The sequence below is a fragment of the Kogia breviceps genome, chromosome 6, assembly GCF_026419965.1.
Source record: "Kogia breviceps isolate mKogBre1 chromosome 6, mKogBre1 haplotype 1, whole genome shotgun sequence".
In the NCBI taxonomy this organism is placed as follows: Eukaryota; Metazoa; Chordata; class Mammalia; order Artiodactyla; family Physeteridae; genus Kogia; species Kogia breviceps.
The window spans coordinates 57,757,503-57,778,643 of record NC_081315.1 but is presented as its reverse complement, the minus strand read 5'-3'; the positions used below and the strand labels follow the sequence as shown (position 1 = coordinate 57,778,643).

Below are 21,141 nucleotides of genomic sequence, written 5' to 3'. Positions count from 1 at the left end.
GTACATATTTGTCTCATGGGTGAATGAATCCATTGTAAAATATTGTGTTCAGGTTTTCATTGTTTCTACTGACAAGTCAGTTTTAAGTCTTATTGTCACTTTTGGGGAGGTACTTTTTTTCTCTAACCACTTTAAAGATTTTCTCTTTGTTTTGGTTTAAGCAGTTTGACTGTGATATGCCTATGTGTAGTCTTCTCTGTATTTATCTTTCTTGGGGCTCACTGATCTTCCTGGATGTATGGATTGATATCTTTCATTGATTTTGGAAAATTTTAATCTTTTATATTCTTGACTATTTTTTCTGCCCCATTCTCGTTTCCTTCTGAGACTTGTACTATTAAGTAACTTTATTTTTAAATGGGTATGTGATAACTCCATTATCTGAATCCCCTATGAACTTGTGACCATTGTTTCTCTTGGTTTCTAGTCATATTTTTGTCTGCTCTTTTTGCTGCCTTTTTTTCAAGACTATTTTTTAGAGCAGTTTTAGATTCACACCAAAATTGAAAAGAAGATACAGAGATTTCCCATATACTCCCTGCCCTCACACATGCACAGCCTCCCCATTATCAACATCATTCACCAGAATGATGTGTTATCAAGGATGAACCTACATCGACACATCATAATCACCCAAAGTCCATAGTTTACCTTGGGGTTTGCTCTTGGCGTGGTACATTCTATGGATTTGGACAAATGTTTATACATATGTCATAATTGACATATATCCATCATTATCATATCATACAAAGTATTTTCACTTTCCTAAAAGTTCTGCCTTCCCCCTATTCCACCCCTGGCAACCATTGATCTTTTTATTGTCTCCTAGTTTTACCTTTTCCAGAATGTCATTGAGTTGGAATCATACAGTATGTAGCCTTTTCAGATTGGCTTCTTTCACTTAGTAATATGTATTTAAGATTCCTCCATCTCTTTTCATGGCTTGATAGTTCATTTCTTTTTAGCACTGAATATTCATTGTCTGGATGTACCACGGTTTATCTGTTCATCTACTAAAGGGCACCTTGGTTGCTTCCAAAGTTTGGTGATTGTGAATAAAGCTGCTATAAACATCCACGTGCAGGTTTTTGTGTGGACATGTTTTCAACTCCTTTGGGTAAATATCAAGAGCATGATTGCTGGGTCATATGGTAAGAATCTGTTTAGTTTTGTAAGAAACTACCAAACTGTCTTCCAAGGTGGCTGTACCATTTTACACTCCCACTAGCTGTGAATGAGAGTTCCTCTTGTTCCACAGCCTTGCCAGCATTTGGCAGAGATTATATAATCCAGTAGTTTCCTGAGAATGGGTGCATTTCATTCATTCAGTGTTTTAAAACCTTTCGTGTCTGAAAATACCTTTATTCTTCACTTACATTTGATTGATGTGCAAAGTGATGTTGCTGTTGTGCCATTTTGATTCTAGGACTTTTGTATGTGACCTGTTTGTTTGTTTCTCAAAGCTTTTAGAGTCTTTTCTTTACCTCTGGTATTCATTTCAGGGTGATCTCTGCTGGGGGTCTTTTTCCCTTCATTGTGCAGGCTCTTATGTTCTTTCTTCTCTGAAATTTTCTTGTGTCATTTATTTGATCATTTTCTTCCTTCACTTTTTCCGTTCCCTCTTTCTAGAATTCCTGTTAAGTCACCTATTAAGCCTTCTGGATTTATTCTCTAATCTCCTTTAATTTTGACTTTCAATTTCCATCTCCTCATATTTTATTCCCACCTTCTGGGAAAACTCCTCAACTTTATCTTCTAAACATCTACTGAATTTTTTTCTGATATCATGTATTTTTTTAAATTTCCAGGAGCCTTTTCTTGTTTTTTAAATCTTCTCTTTATATAGTTTTATGTTCTTTTGTGGATGCGATACTTCCTCATTTCCGTTTAAGGGTATTAGCATCAGTTTTTCAATATAATTTCTTCTGTTACCTGAATTATTGCTGTTTCTTTAAATTCATTTTTTTTCTGTTTGTTTTGATGTCTGTCTTTCATGTTGGAGATTTTCCTACACTGTTTGGCGGTCATTGGCTGTCCATTCATATTTAAGACTGAGGCCCTAAAAAGCCAGTGAAAAGCACTTTGTAAAGTTCACAGGATTTGTTAGCTAGTAGACGGTTAGGTATTACTTTTTAACTGAGGGATCCAAAAATTATCTTTGTTTTTTTTCTTGGTCCTGTTAATTCCCTCAAAGAACGGTTGTCTTACTACAGACTTGTAGATATAAATCTATCTGCCAGTATTCTGAGAGGTGAGTGGGGCAGGGAATCTGGGGTATCTATATATATATATAAATCTTACTTTATGCTTCTATTTTCAGTTTGCAACCTTCCCCCTGCCATGCCAGATATCCTTTTGGAGCCTAAAGGATATCTTTAGTTGAACCAAAGGATATCTTTGGTTCAACCTCACCCAGAGATTAAGCCTCTAAATGTATTTAGGGGAAAAGAATGAATTATTACCTGCCTACATGGGGAGTACATCCGGTATTCTCACAGCTTCTACCATAAACTTTTAGCCAGTCCTCCCATTTTGCTGCCCTGTCCCTTACCGTGGCCTTTAGAAATACACAAGGCCTCTATTTCCTGAGTCTTTCTGGAATACTCTGATGCAGAGCAGCTTGCTGCTTCTTGGCTACTTCTGTGCAGGTACTTGATGTTTTGGCTTTCTTTGTTCTACTAAATTAATTATGAATCACCTATTTGCTTTCCATCTCCCCAAATTTTATCATCATTACTCATCTAATGTTATCTCTCCTTTCCTCTTTATCCTTGTTAATTTCTTTAGTGTCATTTTAGTGGGGCTTCAGATAGAGCAAAGATAAATGCCAAGTCTTATGTTTAAAAGTAGAATATTTCTATGTGCATTGTTCTCCATTGCCCCTTCATTTATCTTGTTTCATTTTAGTCTTCTTGTTCCATGATTCTAATAATAGTCATTACTTACTGAACACCAGGCACTGTGCAGCATACTTTCTATAGATTATATAATTTATTCCTCACAGCCACCCGCACGAGGTTAAGTGCTGTTATTATACTTATTTTACAGAGGAGGAAACTGAGGCGTGGAGAAGCTAAGTGACTTACAGAGTTCACACTCCAAAAACCCAGTTGTGCCAACACTTAATCAAGATAACCTGAGCCTAGAACCTGTCTCCTTAGCCAGTTATACTGTACTGATTCTCTACACCACACTGTTGAATGCTGTTTATAAACAAAATAAATGGATGATGATGTAAATTGATACTCTACCTGAACAAATAGTGTATTTCATTAGGTCTTTGTGAATGAGTATTATACCATTTTGGAGGTACAAAGACAATAAAAATTATCCAATTGATTGCCTTAGTTTTAACAGGTGAGAAAATGGTAGAACCAGAAAAATTATATTATGTGATTTGATCCAAGCTCAAACACCAAGGACATGTATATATGTATCTAAATACATACCTACACAGACAGACACATACACACAAATAATTGGTAGCTTGACATAGAAGATTTTAGATGAAAGTTTCAAATAAAGGCTATTGTAGCATATAAAAATAAAATATTTCCAGGATCATATAATTTATTTTGTTTATATATCAGATTTCATACACATGCACTGTAATTTGTGCTAGCTGTGCTTGATCTTTGTCATTGAAGTACCCATGATGTGAGCAAGATTTTCAGCAGGACTTTGTAACTTTTGTCTTATTTCCTACTCACCCATTTTTAGCATATAATATAAATAATATATATATATTCTAAACAGTATATTTATATTCCATTTTTATTACCGCCTTCTGACAGGAACATAAGTATTATAGGAGATGGATTTGGTCAGACAGTCTCAAAATAGAATAGTCTAATTCAAACTGAATGAGATCAAGCTTTTATTTTTAGCTTTTACATTCATCTTCTATCTTTGGAGAGTGGAGCTAGGAGGAGTTGAGAAGCACACATTCTCCCTAGACATTACTTATCTTACATTATAACTCATAAGTTTGCCTGTAATGGACTCAAGGCCATTAGAGAGAACAGTATTTGGGGAAGATGGAGGTACATTAGAGATATAATTTGCAAGGTATTTTGGAAACAAATTTAACATAAAATAATTTCAGAGTCAAAATGTAATAGGAAGCTAATCAAATCACAAAATAAACCTTAAGTTTAACAACAACAGTATAAGCTTATATTCTTCCCTTGAAACCAAAAAAGGTTGTAGAAGTTTTAACCTGAAAATGTATGTCCCCTAGCAGTAGCCTTAATGTGTATCCTAAGGGTCAGAGATTGGAGTGGGAGAGAACAAGATTCTTTGACGGGCTCCAGTAACATCAGGAATAGCTTATATGTAGCTATTTCTTTACCCGCCAGACAGGAGTCATATGTAAAGAATGTTTTTAAATTGTTCATTTCCTAGCTATTTTCTAATTTTTAAAAGTGTATTTTGCTCATGTTATAAATCAAAATATGTTCCATATGAATCAAACAGCAAAGGTATTAAAAATGAATCAGTGAAAGTATTACAAGCTTTATAAACATTAAAAGAAATGATTGGGACTTCCCTGGTGATGCAGAGGTTAAGAATCCACCTGCCAATGCAAGGGACATGGGTTCGAGCCCTGGTCTGGGAAGATCCCACGTGCCGTGGAGCAACTAAGCCTGTGCGCCACAACTACTGAGCCTGCACTCTAGAGCCCGGAAGCCACAACTACTGAGCCCGCTCGCCTAGAGCCTGTGCTCCGCAACAAGAGAAGCCACCGCGATGAGAAGCCTGTGCACCACAATGAAGAGTAGCCCCCGCTTGCCGCAACTAAAGAAAGCCCGCGCACAGCAACAAAGACCCAACACAGCCAAAAATAATTAATTAATTAATTAATTAATTTTAAAAAGGAACAATTGATTATTTTGAGTAAATAAAACTTAAATCACAAAACCACCATAAACAAAATCAAAATGAAATCACAAACTAGAAAAATATTTCTAATAAAGAAAAGGTTAATGTATATAATATAGAGAGTTTTTACATACCCAGATGAAGATAGCATATATTCTAAAAGAAAAGTGTACTAAAGATATGGATACAAAATTCACATAAGAAATGCATATAGTCAATAAACATGAAAAATGTTCAAACTCATTTATAAACAAATAATTACTGCACATTAAAGCAAAAACAAACTAACAATTTTGCATATAAAATGGTCAAATGGTAATGGGAAGGGTGCAGCATAATGGCTACTCTTGTATCATACCTTACTGATAAAGATATAAATTGGTATGATTTTATGTTGTCATTTTTGCTTCCAAAGTTCACTGTTTCTTTTTTTTTTCTTTTTAAATTAATAGACTATTTTTTAGGGTAGTTTTAGCTTTACAGAGAATTGAGCAGAAAGTTTAGAGAGCTCCCATAGACTCCCTTTGCCCTACCCCTCCCTCCCCTCAGTTTCTCCTATTACCAATATCTTGAATTAGTGTGGTACATTTGTTACAATTGATAAGCCAACATTGATACATTATTATTAACTAAAGTCTATAATTTACATTGTAAATTGTATTGTACATTCTGTGGGTTTTGACATATATATATGATGGTATATATTGACCATTATAGTATTATACAAAATAGTTTCACTGCTCTAAAAACGCCCTGTGCTTCACCTGTTCATCTGTTCCCCCCCTTCCCCTGAACCTCTGGCAACCAGTGATCTTTTTACTCTCTTTGTAGTTTTGTCTTTTCCAGAATATCATATAATTGGAATCATATAGTATATACTCTTTTCAGATTGGCTTCTTTCACTTAGTAATATGCTTGCAAGATTCCTTCATATCTTTTCATCCCTCAGTAGCTAATTTCTTTTTCACTGAATAATATTCCATAGTATAGATGTACCACAGTTTGTTTATCCATTCACCTATTGAAGGGTATCTTGAGTGCTTCCAAGTTTTGGCAGATTATGAATAAATCTATGTGCAGATAAACATCTATGTGTAGGTTTTGCACAGACATAAGTCTTCAACTGTGTTAGGTAAATACTACAGAGCATGATTGCTGCATTGTATAGTAAGAGCATGCTTAGTTTTGTAAGAAACTACGAAACGGTCTTCCAAAGAGGCTGTACCATTTTGTAATCTCACCAGCAGTGAATAAGAGTTCCTGTTGCTCCCCATCCTTGACAACATTTGGTGTTGTCAGTGTTTGGATTTTAGCCATTCTAATAGGAGTGTAGTGTAGTATGATATCTTGTTGTTTGACTTTGAAATTCCTTAATGAAATACAATGTTGAGCCTATTTTCATATGTTTATTTACCATATACATATTTTCTATGGTGAGATGTCTGTTCCAAACTTTTACCCATTTTTTAAATGGGCATTTAAAAATTTTTCTTATTGTTGAACTTTAAGAGGTTCTTTTTTGGGGTGTATTTTGGTTACTAGTCTTTTATCAGTTATGTGTTTCGAAAAGACTTTCTGCCAGTCTGGTTTATATTTCCATTTTTTTAAACATTATCTTTCACAAAGAAAAGTTTTTAAGGTTAATAAAGTACAATTTACTTATACTTTTCTTTCATGGATCATGCTTTTGATGTTGTATCTAAAAAGTCATCACTAAACCTAAGGTCATCTAAATTTTCTCCTATATTATCTTCTAGGAGTTTTATGGTCTGGAATTTTACATTTAGGTCTGTGATTCACTTTGAGTTAATTTTTGTGGAGGATATAAGGTCTGCATCTAGATTCATTTTTTTCTGCATGTGGATGTCCAGTTTTTCCAGCACCACCAGTTGAAAGTAGTGCCCTTTCTCTATTGAATTACCTTTGCTCTTTTGTTGAAGATCAGTTGGCTATATTTGTGTGGGACTATTTCTGGGATCTTTATTTTATTCTGTTCCATCAGTCTATTTGTCTGTTCTTTTACCAGTACCACACTGTCTTATTACAGTAAATCTTGAACTTGGACAGTGTCAATTCTCCAACTTTGTTCACCTTCACTATTGTCTTAGCTCTTCTGGGGTTTTTGCCTTCCCATATAAACATTAGAATCAGTTTGTCAATATCAACAAAATTTAAAGAATTATTGGGGTTTTGATTAAGATTGTATTTAATTCATAAATCAGGTTGGAAAAAACTGATATCTTAACAATATTGGGTCTTCTTATCCATGAACATGGAATATCTCTCCATTTATTTAGCTCTTCTTTGATTTCTTACATCAGAATTTTGTAGTGTTACTCATGTAGCTCTTGTACATATTTTGTTAGACTTATACCTAAGAATTTTATATCTTTGATACTAATGTGAATGGTATTGTGTTTTTAATGTTAAAATCCAATTGTTCATTGCTCTTATACAACAATTGACTTTTGTATATTAACCTTGTTTCCCGACACCTTGTGATAATCTCTTATTTGTTCTGGGAGTTTTCTTGTTACTTTTGTTGATTCTTTGGGATTTTCTACATAGTGAATCATGTCATTTGTGAAGAAAGACAGTCATTTCTTCCTTTGAAAGTCTGTACACCTTTTGTTTCCTTTTTTTTTCTTTTTATTTCGTTAACTATGACTTCCAATATGATGTTGAACAGAAGTGATGAGAAGGGAAATTCTTGCCTAGTTTTTGACGTTAGCAAGATAGCATCTAGCTTCTCCCCATTAAGTGTGATGTTAGCTGTAGGGTTTTTGTAGGTGTTCTTTATCAAATTGAGGAAGTTCCCCACTATTCCTAGTTTACTGAGAGGTTTTTTTCCTTTCAAGACTATAAATAATTATTTTTTAATTGAAATATAGTTGATTTACAATATTGTGTTACTTTCAGATATACAGCATAGTGATTCAGTATTTTTTCAGATTATATTCCATTATAGGTTATTATAAGATAATGGGTATAATTCCCTCTGCTATACAGTATATCCTTGTTGCTTATCTATTTTATATATAGTAGTTAATCTCATACCCCTGATTTGTCCCTTCCCCATCCCTCTCCCCTTTGGTAACCACAAGTTTGTTTTCTATATCTGTGAGTCTGTTTCTGTTTTGCATATATATTCATTTGTATTATATTTTTAGATTTCACATGTAAGTGATAACTTATGTGGAATCTAAACAATTTCTCTGTCTGACTTATTCCACTAAACATAATGTTCTCTATGTCCATCCACATTGCTGCAACTGGCAGTATTACATTCTTTTTTATGGCTGAGTAGTATCCATTGTTTGTGTGTGTGTATGTGTGTGTGTATATATATACGCGTCACATCTTCTTAATCCAGTTGTCTGTTCATACGCATTTGGGTTGCTTCCATGTCTTGGCTGTTGTAAATATTACTTGCTGTGAACATTGGGATGCCTGTATCTTTTCAAATTAGTGTTTTTGTTTTTTCTGGATATTTACCCAGGAGTGGAATTACTGGATCATATAGTAGTTCAATTTTTGGTTTTTTTAAAGAACCTTTATACTGTTATCCATAGTGACTGCACCAAGTTACATTCCCACCAACAGTGTATGAGAGTTCCCTTTTCTCCACATCCTTGCCAACATTTGTTTTCGTACATTTTTTTTGGCTGCACTGCATGGCTTGCAGGATCTTAGTTCCCCAACCAGGGATTGAACCTGGGCCCACAGCAGTGAAAGCAGAAAGTGCTAACCCTGGACCACCAGGGAATTCTCTATTTGTAGACTTTTTGTTGATAGCCATTCTGACAGGTATGAGGTGCTACCTCTTTGTGGTTTTGATTTGTATTTCTCTAATAATTAGTGATGTTGAGCATCTTTCCATTTGCCTGTTAGCCATCTGTATGTCTTCTTTGGAAAAATATCTATTCAAGACTTCTGCTCATTTTTTTGATTAGATTGTTTGTTTGTTTGATACTGAGTTATATGCTCTTTTTGTGTATTTTGGATATTAACCCCTTGTCAGTCACATAATTTGCAAATATATTCTCCAACTCTGTAAGTAGTCTTTTCATTTTGTTGATGGAAAGTTTCCTCTGCTGTTCAAAAACTTTTAAATTTAATTAGGTCCCATTTGTTTATTTTTGCTTTTATTTCTTTTGCCTTAAGAGACTGATCCAAGAAAATATGTCAAAGAATGTTCCACCTATGTTCTCTTATGGGAATTTTATTGTTTCAGGTTTTACGTTTAAGTCTTCAAACCATTTTGAGTTTATTTTTGTATATGATGTGAGGAAATGTTCTAATCTCATTGTTTTACATGTGGCTATCCAGTTTTCCCAGCATCACTTATTGAAGAAACTGTCTTTTCTCCACTATATATTCTTGCCTCCTTTGTCATAGATTAATTGACTGAAGGTGCCTGGGTTTATTTCTGGGCTCTCCATTCTGTTCCATTGATTTATGTGTTTGTTTTTGTGCCAGTACTATGCTATTTTGATTATTGTAGCTTTATAGGATAGTCTGAAGTCTGGGAGGGTTATACCTCCAACTTTGTTCTTTTTTCTCAGGATTGCTTTGACAATTTTGTGGTCCCATATAAATTTTAGGATTATTTGTTCTAGTTCTGTGAAAAATGTCATGGGGTATTTTGATAGGGATTGCATTAAATCTGTAGATTGCTTTGGATAGTATGGCCATTTTAATAAGATTATTTCTTACAATCCAAGAGCATGAGATATCTTTCCATTTCTTTGAATCATCTTTAGTTTCGTTTATCAGTATTTTATAGTTCAGAGTACAGGTCCTTCACATCCTTGGTTAAGTTTATTCCTAGGTATTTTATATTTCTGGATGCAATTTTAAGTGGGATTTTTTTTACTTTCTCTTTCTGATATTTCATTATTAGTGTACAGGAATGGAACAGATTTCTGTATGTTAGTATCCTGCAACCTTGCTGAATTCATTTATTCTAATAGTTTTTGGGTAGAGATTTTAAGGTTTTCTATATAGAGCATCACATCATCTGCAAATGTTTTACCTCTTCCTTTCCAATTTGGACACCTTTTATTTCTTTTTCTTGTCTGGTTGCTGTGGCTAGGACTTCCATTACTGTGTTAAATGGAAGCAGCAAGAGCAGACATCCTTGTCTTGTTACTGAATTTAGTGGGAAGGCATTCAGCTTTTCACTGTTGAGTATTATGTTGGCTATGGGTTGGTTGTAAATGGCCTTTTGCTGAGAGTTTTTATCATGGGTAGATGTTGGATTTTGTCAGATACATTTTCTGCATCTATTAATTTAATCATGTGATTTTTCCTCTTTAGCCTGTTGATGGTGATAGAGTATATTAATTGATTTTTTTAATGTTGAACTAGCTTTATATAACTGGGATAATTCCCACTTGATTGTGGGATGTAGTTCTTAAAATAGATTGTTGTATTATACTTAGTAATATTTTGTTGAATATTTTTATATCTATGTTCATGAGAGATATTAGTCTATAGTTTTCTTCTAGTGTTTTTGGTTTTGGTATCAGGGTAATGCTGGTCTCATAGAATGACTTAGGAAATATTCTATCTACATCTATTTTCTGGAAGAGATTGTAGAGAGTTGGTATAATCTTTTCCTTAAATGTTTGTTAGAGTTCAGCAGTAAACCCATTTAGGCCTGGTGCTTTCTGTTTTGAAAGGTTATTAATTATTGATTTAATTTCTTTAATAGATATAGGCCTATTCAGATTCTCTATTTCTTCTTATGTAAGTTCTGACAGATTATGTCTTTCAGGGAATTGGTCCATTTCATCTAGGTTATCAAATTTGTGAGTACAGAGTTGTTCATAATATTCCTTTATTATGCTTTTAATGTCCATGGGATCTGTGGTGATGTCACCTCTTTCTGATAGAAATTTTTGTATCCTCTCTTTTTTTCTTAGTTAGCCTGGCTAGAGACTTACTAATTTTATTGATCTTTAATAAAAAGCAGATTTAAGAACCTACTTTTGGGTCATTGATTATCTCTATTGGTTTCCTGTTTTTAACTCCATTGATTTCAGCTTTAAATTTTATTTGTGTTTTCTTTGCTTGCTTTGGATCTAATTTGATCTTTTTTTTCCCTAAATTCCCAAAGAAGCTTAGATTATTCGTTTTAGAGCTTTCTTTTTTTCTAATATGTGCATTCAGTGCTATAAATTTCCCTCTAAGCCCCACTTTTGCTATAGCACACACATTTTGGTAAGTTTTATTTTCATTTTCATTTCATTCAAACTATTTTAAGGGCTTCCCTGGTGGTGCAGTGGTTGAGAGTCTGCCTGCCGATTCGGGGGACAGGGGTTTGTGCCCCGGTCCGGGAAGATCCCACGTGCCGCAGAGTGGCTGGGCCCGTGCGCCATGGCCGCTGAGCCTGCGCGTCCGGAGCCTGTGCTCTGCAACGGGAGAGGCCACAACAGTGAGAGGCCCGTGTACCGCAAAAAAAAAAAAAAAAAAAAAAAAAAAAAAAAAAATTTTAAAATTTTTCTTCATATACCTTCTTTGACACATGTGTTATTTAGGACTGTTCTGTTTAATGTTCAATTATTTGGGGATTTTCCAGCTGTCCTGTTACTGATTTCAAGTTCAGTGCTATTGTGTTCCTAGAGTAGACATTGTATGATTTTTATTCTTTAATAATTGTTAAGGTGTGTTTTATGGCCCCAAATTCATATCTTGGTGAATGTTCCATGTAAATTTGAGAAGAATATGTATTCTGCTGTTTTTATTTTATTTTATTTTATTTTTGTGGTACGCGGGCCTCTCACTGTTGTAGCCTCTCCCATTGCGGAGCGCAGGCTCCGGACACACAGGCTCAGCGGCCATGGCTCACGGGCCCAGCCGCTCTGCGGCATATGGGATCTTCCCGGACCGGGGCACGAACCCGTGTCCCCTGCATCGGCAGGCAAATTCTCAACCACTGCGCCACTAGGGAAGCCCTCTGCTGTTTTTAGATGAATTAGTCTTTAGGTATCAATTATATCCAGTTGGTTGATGGTGTTGTTAAGTTCAGCTATATCCTTACTGAATTTCTGCCTGCTGAATGTTTCCATTTTTGAAAGAAGGTTATTAAAGTCTCCAACTAATTGTGAATTCATTTATTTCTCCATGCAGTTCTGTCAGGTTTTGCCTCACATATTTTGATGTTCCACTGTTAAGTGCATACACATTAAGGATTGTAATACCTTCTAAGAAAATTGACCTGTCTATTATTATGTAATGCCCTTCTTTATCCCTGATCGTTTTCCTTGCTCTAAAGTCTCTCTTTCTGAAATTAATGCTACTCCAACTTTTTTTAAAATGAGGACCATTTTTAAAGTTTTTATTGAATTTGTTACAATATTGCTTGTTTTTATGTTTTTTTGGTTTTTTGACCACAAGGCATGTGAGATCTTAACTCCCTGACCAGGGATCGAACCCACACCCCCTGCACTGGAAGGTGAAGTCCCAATTACTGGACCTCCAGAGAAGTCCCCCGATTTTTTAAAATTAGTGTTAGCATGATGTAACTTTATTCATCTCCTTACATTTTTTTTACTGTTATTTATTTTTTATTTTTGGCTGCATTAGGTCTTCATTGCTGCATGCGGGCTTTCTCTAGTTGTGGCAAGCGGTGGCTACTCTTTGTTGTGGCGCATGGGCTTTTCATTGCGGTGGCTTCTCTTGTTGCAGAGCACGGGCTCTTGGCACATGGGCTTCAGTAGTTGTGGCACGTGGGCTCAGTATTTATGGCTCAAGGGCTCTAGAGTGCAGGCTCAGTAGTTGTGGTGCACGGGCTTGGTTTCTCCGCGGCATGTGGGATCTTCCCAGACCAGGGCTCGAACCTGTGTCCCCTGAATTGGCAGGTGGATTCTTAAACAGTGCGCCACCAGGGAAGTCCATCATCTCTTTACTCTTAATCTATATGTGCTTTTATATTTGAAGTGGGTTTATTGTAGACGATAAATATTTGGGTCTTATTTTTTTTGATGCATGCTGACAATCTCTGTTTTATAATTGGTATATTTAGACCATTAAATTTAAAGTGATTATTTATATAGCTGGATTAATATGTATCATATTTGTTACTGTTTTTTTATCATTGCCTTTGTTTTCTTTCCTATTTTTGTCTTTCACTCTTTTCCTGCTTTTTTTAAAAATTGAGCATTTTGTAAGAGTTTATTTTTCTCTCCTTTTGCACATCAATTATGGGTTTTTTTCTGCTTTTTTTAGTGGTTGTCCTAGAGTTTGCAATATACATTTACAGATAATCCAGGTTCACTTTCATGAAACACTATACTGTGTCATGGGTAGTGCAAGTACCTTCTCACAACAAAATAGTACTAATTCCTCTCTCCTGCCCCATGTATCATTGTTGTCATTCATTTCACTTATACATAAGCATATATTAGTAATACATATCATAATGTATATTATATATTTTATTAATATATATGATGTACATACCTAGTTGAATACATTATTGCTATTATTGTTTGAACAAACTGCTGTTAGAGAAATTAAGAAAAAGTTTTGTATTTTACTTTCACTTATTCCTCCTTTAATGCTCTTCCTTTCTTTATGTGGATCTGGGTTTCTGACCTTATAATTTTCCTTCTCTCTAAAGAACTTTTAACAGTTCTTGCAAAGCAAGTCTACTGGCAACGAATTCTCTCAATTTTTGTTTGAGAAAGTTGTTACTTCTCCTTCACTTTTGAAGGATAATTTTGCAGGGTTCATAATTCTAGGTTGGTAGGTGTTTTTCTCTCAATACTTTAAATATTTCACTCAGCTCTCTTTTCACATGCATACATGGTTTGAAGAGAAGTCTGATGTAATTTTTATCCTTGCTACTCTATAGGTAAGGTGTTTTTTTCTTCTGGCTTCTTTAAAATCTTTCTTTTTTTATTTTCTGCAGTTTGAATACTTATACTTATGCATAGATTTTTTTTTTTGGTGTTTATACTGCTTGGCATGTTCTCTTAGCTTCCTGGATCTGTGGCTTGGTATCTCTCCGTAATCTTGGAAAATTCTCAACTATTATCACTTCAAATATTTCTTCTCTTTCTTTCTCTGTTTATTCTCCTTCTGGTATCCCCATTATGGATATTACACCTTTATAGTTGTCCCACAACTATAAAGTCTGTTCTATTCTATCTTTTTCATGCTTTTTTCTCTTTGTATTTAAGCTTTAGAAGTTTCCATTGACATATCTTAAAGTTCATTGTTTCTTTTATTGGGCATGTCCAGCCTACTGATAAGTCCAACAAAGGCCTTTTTCTTGTCTTTACAATGTTTTTTCTTTCTAGCATTTCCTTTTGAGTCTATCTCAGAATTTTAATCTTTCTGCTTACATTACCCATCTGTTCTTACAAGTCATCCACTTTTTCCATTAGAACCTTTAGTATATTAATCATAGTTATTTTAAATTCCTAGTCTGACAATTCTAAAATATCTGCCATATTTGAGTCTGGTTCTGATGCTTACTCTGTCTCTTCAAACTGTGTTTTTTTTGTCTTTTAGTATGCCTTGTACTTTTTTGTTGAAAGCTGGACATGATGTACTGGATAAAAAGAACTGAGATAAACAGACCTTTAGTGTGTGGTTTTGTGTTTTTTCACTAGGAGTTGGGCTGTATTTACTGCTTGCAGTAGCTGTAGGTGTCAGAGGCTAAAATTTTCTCAGGTGTCCTTGTTTTTGTTTCCCCTCTTGTCTTTGGGTTTCCCTAGAGACTTTCTCTTAAGGCCTTTGACATGCAGTTCTTTATGTTGTAGTCTCATTATTATACAGAAGGCTTATTGATGTCATGGTAAGGTGTGTGTGTGGGGAACACCATATAGTCCTATTATTAGGTCTGTCTTTTAGTGAGCCTATGCCCCTTGGGTGGGACCCTCCCAAGTTCTCAGTTTTGTTACCCCACCACCACTATCATCCTTAGGTAAGACAGGAAGGCTAGGGGGAGTTGAGTTGGGTATTTCCCTTCCCCAAGGTTGGTCAGGCTCTAGTAAAACCCAAGGTGTTTCACCTCTGGTTTGATATCAAGTGTCCCTTGAGGGCTGGATTTGTTAAGAAGAACAGAAGGCTCTGAGCATATTTCAAGATAGTTACTTTTCCCTTACTCCTGTCAGGAAACACAAGGGGATTTTTCTCCAGTCTTCATTCTGAGAACCTGATGGGGCTCCTAGAGGTAAAGCTTACAAAAATGTGACGGCCCTAACTTGGAGTTTTTAATTCTTAAGCTAGTTCACACTGAGCCTCTAGCAGTTCATCAGTTTAAGTTTTTCTATCCTTTACTGTCTTCAGTGGAAGATCTCTGCTCCTGAACTTCTGCTCCAGTAAGCTATAATTCTGTATATTTGTCTCCAGTTTTGAGAGCAGCAGTTTGGCCTGTGTCCTCAGTTCTCTGATGGATCTAAGGAGAGTTGATGATTATCAGTTTGTTAAGTTTTTTTCTTGTTGTGAGGAAAGAAGTGGTGACTTCTAAGCTCCTTACATATTGGATTGGACTGTTATGACTTTTCTAGATAATAGTTACCAGAAGTCCTAAAATGCCCTTTGATTCAGTAGTATCATCTCTAGAAATTGATCTTGATAAAATAGTCAGAGATAGGCACAAAGGTAAATGCTTGAAGATATTCACTGAAGCATTATTTATAATAGCAAAAACTGGAAATAATACAACAGTCTAACAATAGGATATTGGTTTATAAAGGAAGGGAGCGAAGAAAAAAGAAAAGAAAGATAATGTCTCTACTTATATCTACTTATACCAAGTACCATGTACTTGGTACATGGTAAATATTTGATAAATGGTGCCTCTATTAATTTATCTTGACAGTTGAAATGATGAGCCACATCTATGAGAGAAAGTTTGACTGGGATAGATGTAGTCTTGAACTTGGTACTAAATACACAGAAATGCAAAGTACAGGACATGGAAGATGTGTATTATCAATAACGTGTGGAAAAGACCTGGGGAGCCTCAGCTGACTGCCTGCTCAGTCTGAGTCAGCAGTATTATGTTACAGCCAAAAAAAGGTTTTAAGGATAGCACCCAGATCAAGGAAGGAGACAGTTCTCCTCCCTTCTGCTCTGGTCAGATTCTCCTTGATTTCTCTATTTCATTTCTGAGCATGAGCATTTAAGAGAATCATTGATTAACCAGAGTCTGTCAAAAAGAAGCACAACCAAAGTGGTGAGAAATCATGAGCCCATGCTACTTAAAAGAGTAGATGAATTGAGAAGATCTAGCCTGGGGAGTGTGTTAGAAAGTATAGGTGGGGGAAGGGAGGTTGGCATGATAAAATAAGTATCCATTTCTAAAAGGTTATCATGTTAGATTGTTCCCTCATAACACTAGGAGATAAAACTATGACCAGGGATGGAAGTTGTATGGAGGAGATTCAGTTTAAACCTTTCTTGCAAAGGATTAAAACTATAAGAAAATTAAACTGCCTTCTTTGGTTTTTGGTGATCAAGAAAATGTCAGATAAGTATATTGCTGGGATGCCGTAGAGAAAATTCATCATCACTTCTGACTGGAGATTGGACTAGAATTAAATGATCTTAAAGACCCTTTCAACTTTATATTTTTGTGATTTTATATACAAGCAAAGTATGGGTTATTTGAAATACAGTGTATAAAGACTGCATTTGAGATGGTCCAACCAGTCCTTGCCTCTGTGAAACTTACATTTTAATTGGAGGAACAACACAAATTTTTAAAGTTTTAAAGAGTATTAGGTTGAAATCACAATAAGAGAATATCATGGGGCTGATTACGATTAAGTGTTAAGTAAATGTTAATTGAATACTTTTCAACCTTGTATGTTTTGTAAAGCACCAGTTACTCTCAAACAACATGAGTGTCATGATCCTGGGGGTGGGGAAGGAAGCATATTTACATGTTTGTACGTTACTATACTGATAAGTTATAATAAATGTCAAGGGCTTAAAATTTTTAATGACAAAGCTTATTAAGTAAACTTTCTAGTGGGCAGAATATATGAAGGTCCAGGTGTTATATTGAGATTTCAAGGTTGGAACTAAAGTGACTGAATATTGCAATAAGATAAGGTTTTTGAAGTTTTATTCCACATTAGATATGATGTCCACCAGGGCTGGGACAGGAACAGAGCCAGTGTTTGTTTGGTGAAATTGGATCTGCTTAGAGACAAGCAGATCCAATTTATGATTAAGAAACTTGTTTAGCATGTGTGCGATCAGCGGGTATATGGGAAATCACTGTACCTAATACTCATTTTTGCTGTGAACCTAAAACTGCTCTAAAAAATAAAGTTTATTAAAAATGGTTCACATCTTCATATATTTTAAATTAATGAAGTCAAATTTCATAATTTAATGGAGTCTAATTTATGAAATTCTGAACTCATCATGGTAATTTCTAGGTAAGGTGACCATCAGTAAACTGGAACGATCATAATTACCACACATTCGGTTAGAACTCTTGACATCTTCAGCTGGATATTTTATGTGGTTTATCAGTGGTGGTAGGAAGGGGAGTGGAATGTGAGGGTTATACCAGTAACATCAACACTTGGTTGACGTGGACCCTAGAAAAGTAATGCCCAAAGAACAAAAATTTTGCAGTGTTCATCCTTCAGCAACCAATCCGTGTGGCAGGTGTAACTCTGCCTTGGGACAGACACTTCTGGCTACAATAGCTTGATGAAGCTTGACGCCTCTCTAGCCATGGACTTCCTCCATGGTGAGGAGCATGTCATGGTGGTGAGCAGTCCACCTGATCACCAGGGCAACTTCTGACTATTGTTAGGTCTCCTCTCTTTTTGTGACAGTTGGGAACCTCTGTACTTTTTCTTATAACTATTCATTGAGGAATACTATCTATTTGAAAACCTTTCTTATACTATTCTCCAACTAACACAGTTTGAAAATACTGGCTGTCTCTTTCCTCATCAGTAAAGTGTTGGGGGTAGATTGACTCATCGCTAGAGAGTTCCTTACTTGTAAAGTTCTGTAGCTTTATAAAATTAGTTCAGCCCTTAACAAAAGCATTGGAATTATTTTTGCCTGGATGTAGTTGTAAATATTTAATGGCATGGTAAGACGTCATACCACATTGTTAAAGTTAAAAAATTAAAAAAGATTTAAAAATAGATGTGTATAGTTTGATACTGTGTTTACATATATGTATAAATAAGTATACACACATTTATAGATTAGATATAGCACTGTGTGGATTATTGATTGAATATTATTGATTATCCCTGAGTAGTAAGATTACAGGTTTTTTATTTCCTCTTCTTTCTTCTCCATAATTTCTGTTTACCAGTTGAATTAACTTTATAGTAGGAAATGGCATTCAAATCTGAAAAAAACAAAGTGTCCTTGTCTTGTAAATTGTTTTAATTCAGCACTCTACGAAACCTAACACAAAGGGAAATCCAACGAGGGACTTGAAACAGCTTCTCCAGGAGTTGAGAAGTGTGATCAACGAGGAGCCACCCGTGCCCCTGGGCAAGAGCGAGGAAGACAGGAGAGCACCATATCTGGGGGTCTCCTATGTGGCTGTGTAAGACTGAGTGTACTTGAGAGTGGGAAGGCTTCTCTCATCAGTGGGTGGCGATCACGTTGTCTATGTGGGACAACTTCTGGGGGGTTGAAGTTTCAGTAACTTTGAGGGGTATCTGGACATTACCAGGGAAAACAAAAGTGGATGAGTTTAGCAAAAGTAAAACACCTTGACATCACGAGAAAATAATAGCAATAGTTTTTTCTACTCAGAAATTAGGGCAATGTGTTACCCAAAGTTACATTCATACAGTAATTTATAGTTCCCAACAGATTTCACATCCATAATCTTATTTGTTGTCACAACAACTGTATGTTTGAGACAAGACAGAGCAGGATTTATTTATCCCATTTTAAAAATGAGAAAAACACAAGTTCCAAAAGGTTGACTTACCTACAACCACACATGGTGAAGCTAAAACTCAAACCCTGAGAACTGGATAACTCTCCAGGTATAAGCTAATTGGAAAGCCTTGGTTCTCTAGGCATTCATGCCAATGACTTAAATTAATAAAAGTCAGATCCAAAAAGGATTCAACCAGTCCACCAGCCACTGCCTGCACGTACCTGCAGGAATCAATGAGATCCTCATACTCTTTTCAAATAGTGTTTTAAATTTTTAATGTGTGCTATTATTAAATTAACTTAGAGCATTTTACTATGGTATATACTATATTCTTAGCGTTATAATACTAATTATATGTTGTTAGTATTATAATAACCCATTGTTGTAATTTTGTTTTCTGGTTATATGGCAAATATCTCAAAATAATGCTTTCTGACATACTACTTATATATAAACAATCTCCATTCTCTTAAGCTCTTCAGTTAGTGTTTATTAACCTGAGGTAGCAAAATATTAATTGGATTTGTCTATTTTTTATTAATAATATTATTAATAGTAGTAGTAAAATATTGATAACAGTCCAGTTACCTAGCATAACATTGCATTCTCTGAATCACATGTTAGAAACATTCTATTGTCACTCCATCCAAGAATACTTATATGTGCAGGACACTTTTATTTTTAAAAAATGTTCTCATGCATTTTATTTTTTCTCAGTTTTTTTAATTGAAGTGTAGTTGATTTATAATGTTGTTAATTTCTGCTGTATAGCAAAGTGATTCAGTTATACACAAATATACATTCTTTTTTAAAAATATTCTTTTCCATTATGGTTTATCACGGGGTATTGAATATAGTTCTCTGTGCTATACAGTAGGACTTTGTTGTTTATCCATTCTGTATATAAAAGGTTACATATGCTAACCCCAACATCCCTCTCCATCCCTCCTCCACACTCCCTTCCCCCTTGGCAACCACCAGTCTGTTCTCTATGTCCGTGATTCTGTCTGTTTCATAGATAGGTACATTTGTGTCATATTTTAGATTCCACATATAGGTGATATCATATGGTATTTGTCTTTCTCTTTCTGATTAGCTTCACTTAGTATGATAATCTCTAGTTGCATCCATGTTGCTACAAATGGCATTATTTTGTTCTTTTTTATGGCTGAGTAGTATTCCATTGTATGTATATACTACATCTTCTTTATCCATTCATCTGTCAATGGACATTTAGGTTATTTCCGTGTCTTGGCTGTTGTGAAGAGAAGAGCACTTTCATTTTTGTCATAACTCTATAATATGCCTTCTAAGCCAGGGCAGTATTATTAAGCTCATTTGACAGATGATTACATTTAGACAGATTAAGTTGCCTCCTCCTATGAGGCAAAGAGACAAAGTCAGAAGTAAACATTAGAGCCCCTGGCTTCCAGCACTAATCATTCCACAAGATTACCAGGACTTCCCTGATCAAACTTCCATCACTTCAACCACTAATGATGGGCTTGACTATATTGAACTGTATTCAACATGAATATATTTAGCCCCTGCCGTTAGAGAGTTTATGTTAGTTTGCTGTAATCCTACAAATGACCTTGTCATTTTAGGCTTTGTCACCAAAGCCAAAACTCAGCCTCAAGCTTTTAAGGGTTCAGGAACAAAAACGTTTCTAAGTTGACAAATTCTAGGGGTAGAACTTTGCAAAATTTGCTTGGAGGCCTAAATTCTCCTGTTGTGACTTAAAGAAGAGTTAAATACATAGGAGCAATTGATTATTCTAAAAATACATGGAATCTAGAAATTATTCTTTGTATAATCAACTGAGAGTTACATTTATCTATACAGAGATGATAGAATAGAGATTGCATTACTGAATCAAGCCTGAGATTAAAGATATGCCATAGGTGAGAGGAATCTGAGATTCTGAATCTAATTAATTGTCCAGGAATTTTACATGTGACCAGGTAATTTGGGAAGTCTGGACAGTTTACATGAGAATTGATGGAAAGTTGTGATAGTGTTTAACGGAAACCAAAAAGGATTTTGGTGAAATGTACTAAAGTAATTTACTTTCTAGAAATCAACTTAATAGGCATTTAAAAAAAAAACATCTTTATTAGAGTATAAATGCTTTACAATGGTGTGTTAGTTTCTGCTTTATGACAAAGTGAATCAGTTATACATATACATGTCCCCTTATCTCTTCCCTCTTGCATCTCCCTCCCTATCCCACCCCTCTAGGTGGTCACAAAGCACCGAGCTGATCTGCCTCTGCTATGCGGCTGCTTCCCACTAGCTAGCTATCTATTTTATGTTTGGTAGTGTATAAATGTCCATGCCTCTCCCTCACTTTGTTCCAGCTT

At 35.2% G+C, this 21,141-nt stretch overlaps 1 protein-coding gene across 1 annotated transcript in view; it reads left to right on the top strand.

The window, feature by feature from the left end:
* CCDC158 (coiled-coil domain containing 158) overlaps positions 1-21,141 on the top strand; it is an 86,200-nt gene that overhangs the window by 42,966 nt on the left and 22,093 nt on the right. Inside the window, exon 17 of the mRNA XM_067035854.1 lies at positions 18,276-18,433. Coding sequence (XP_066891955.1) covers positions 18,276-18,433 — 158 coding nt within the window. The remainder of the gene's footprint in view (positions 1-18,275; positions 18,434-21,141) is intronic.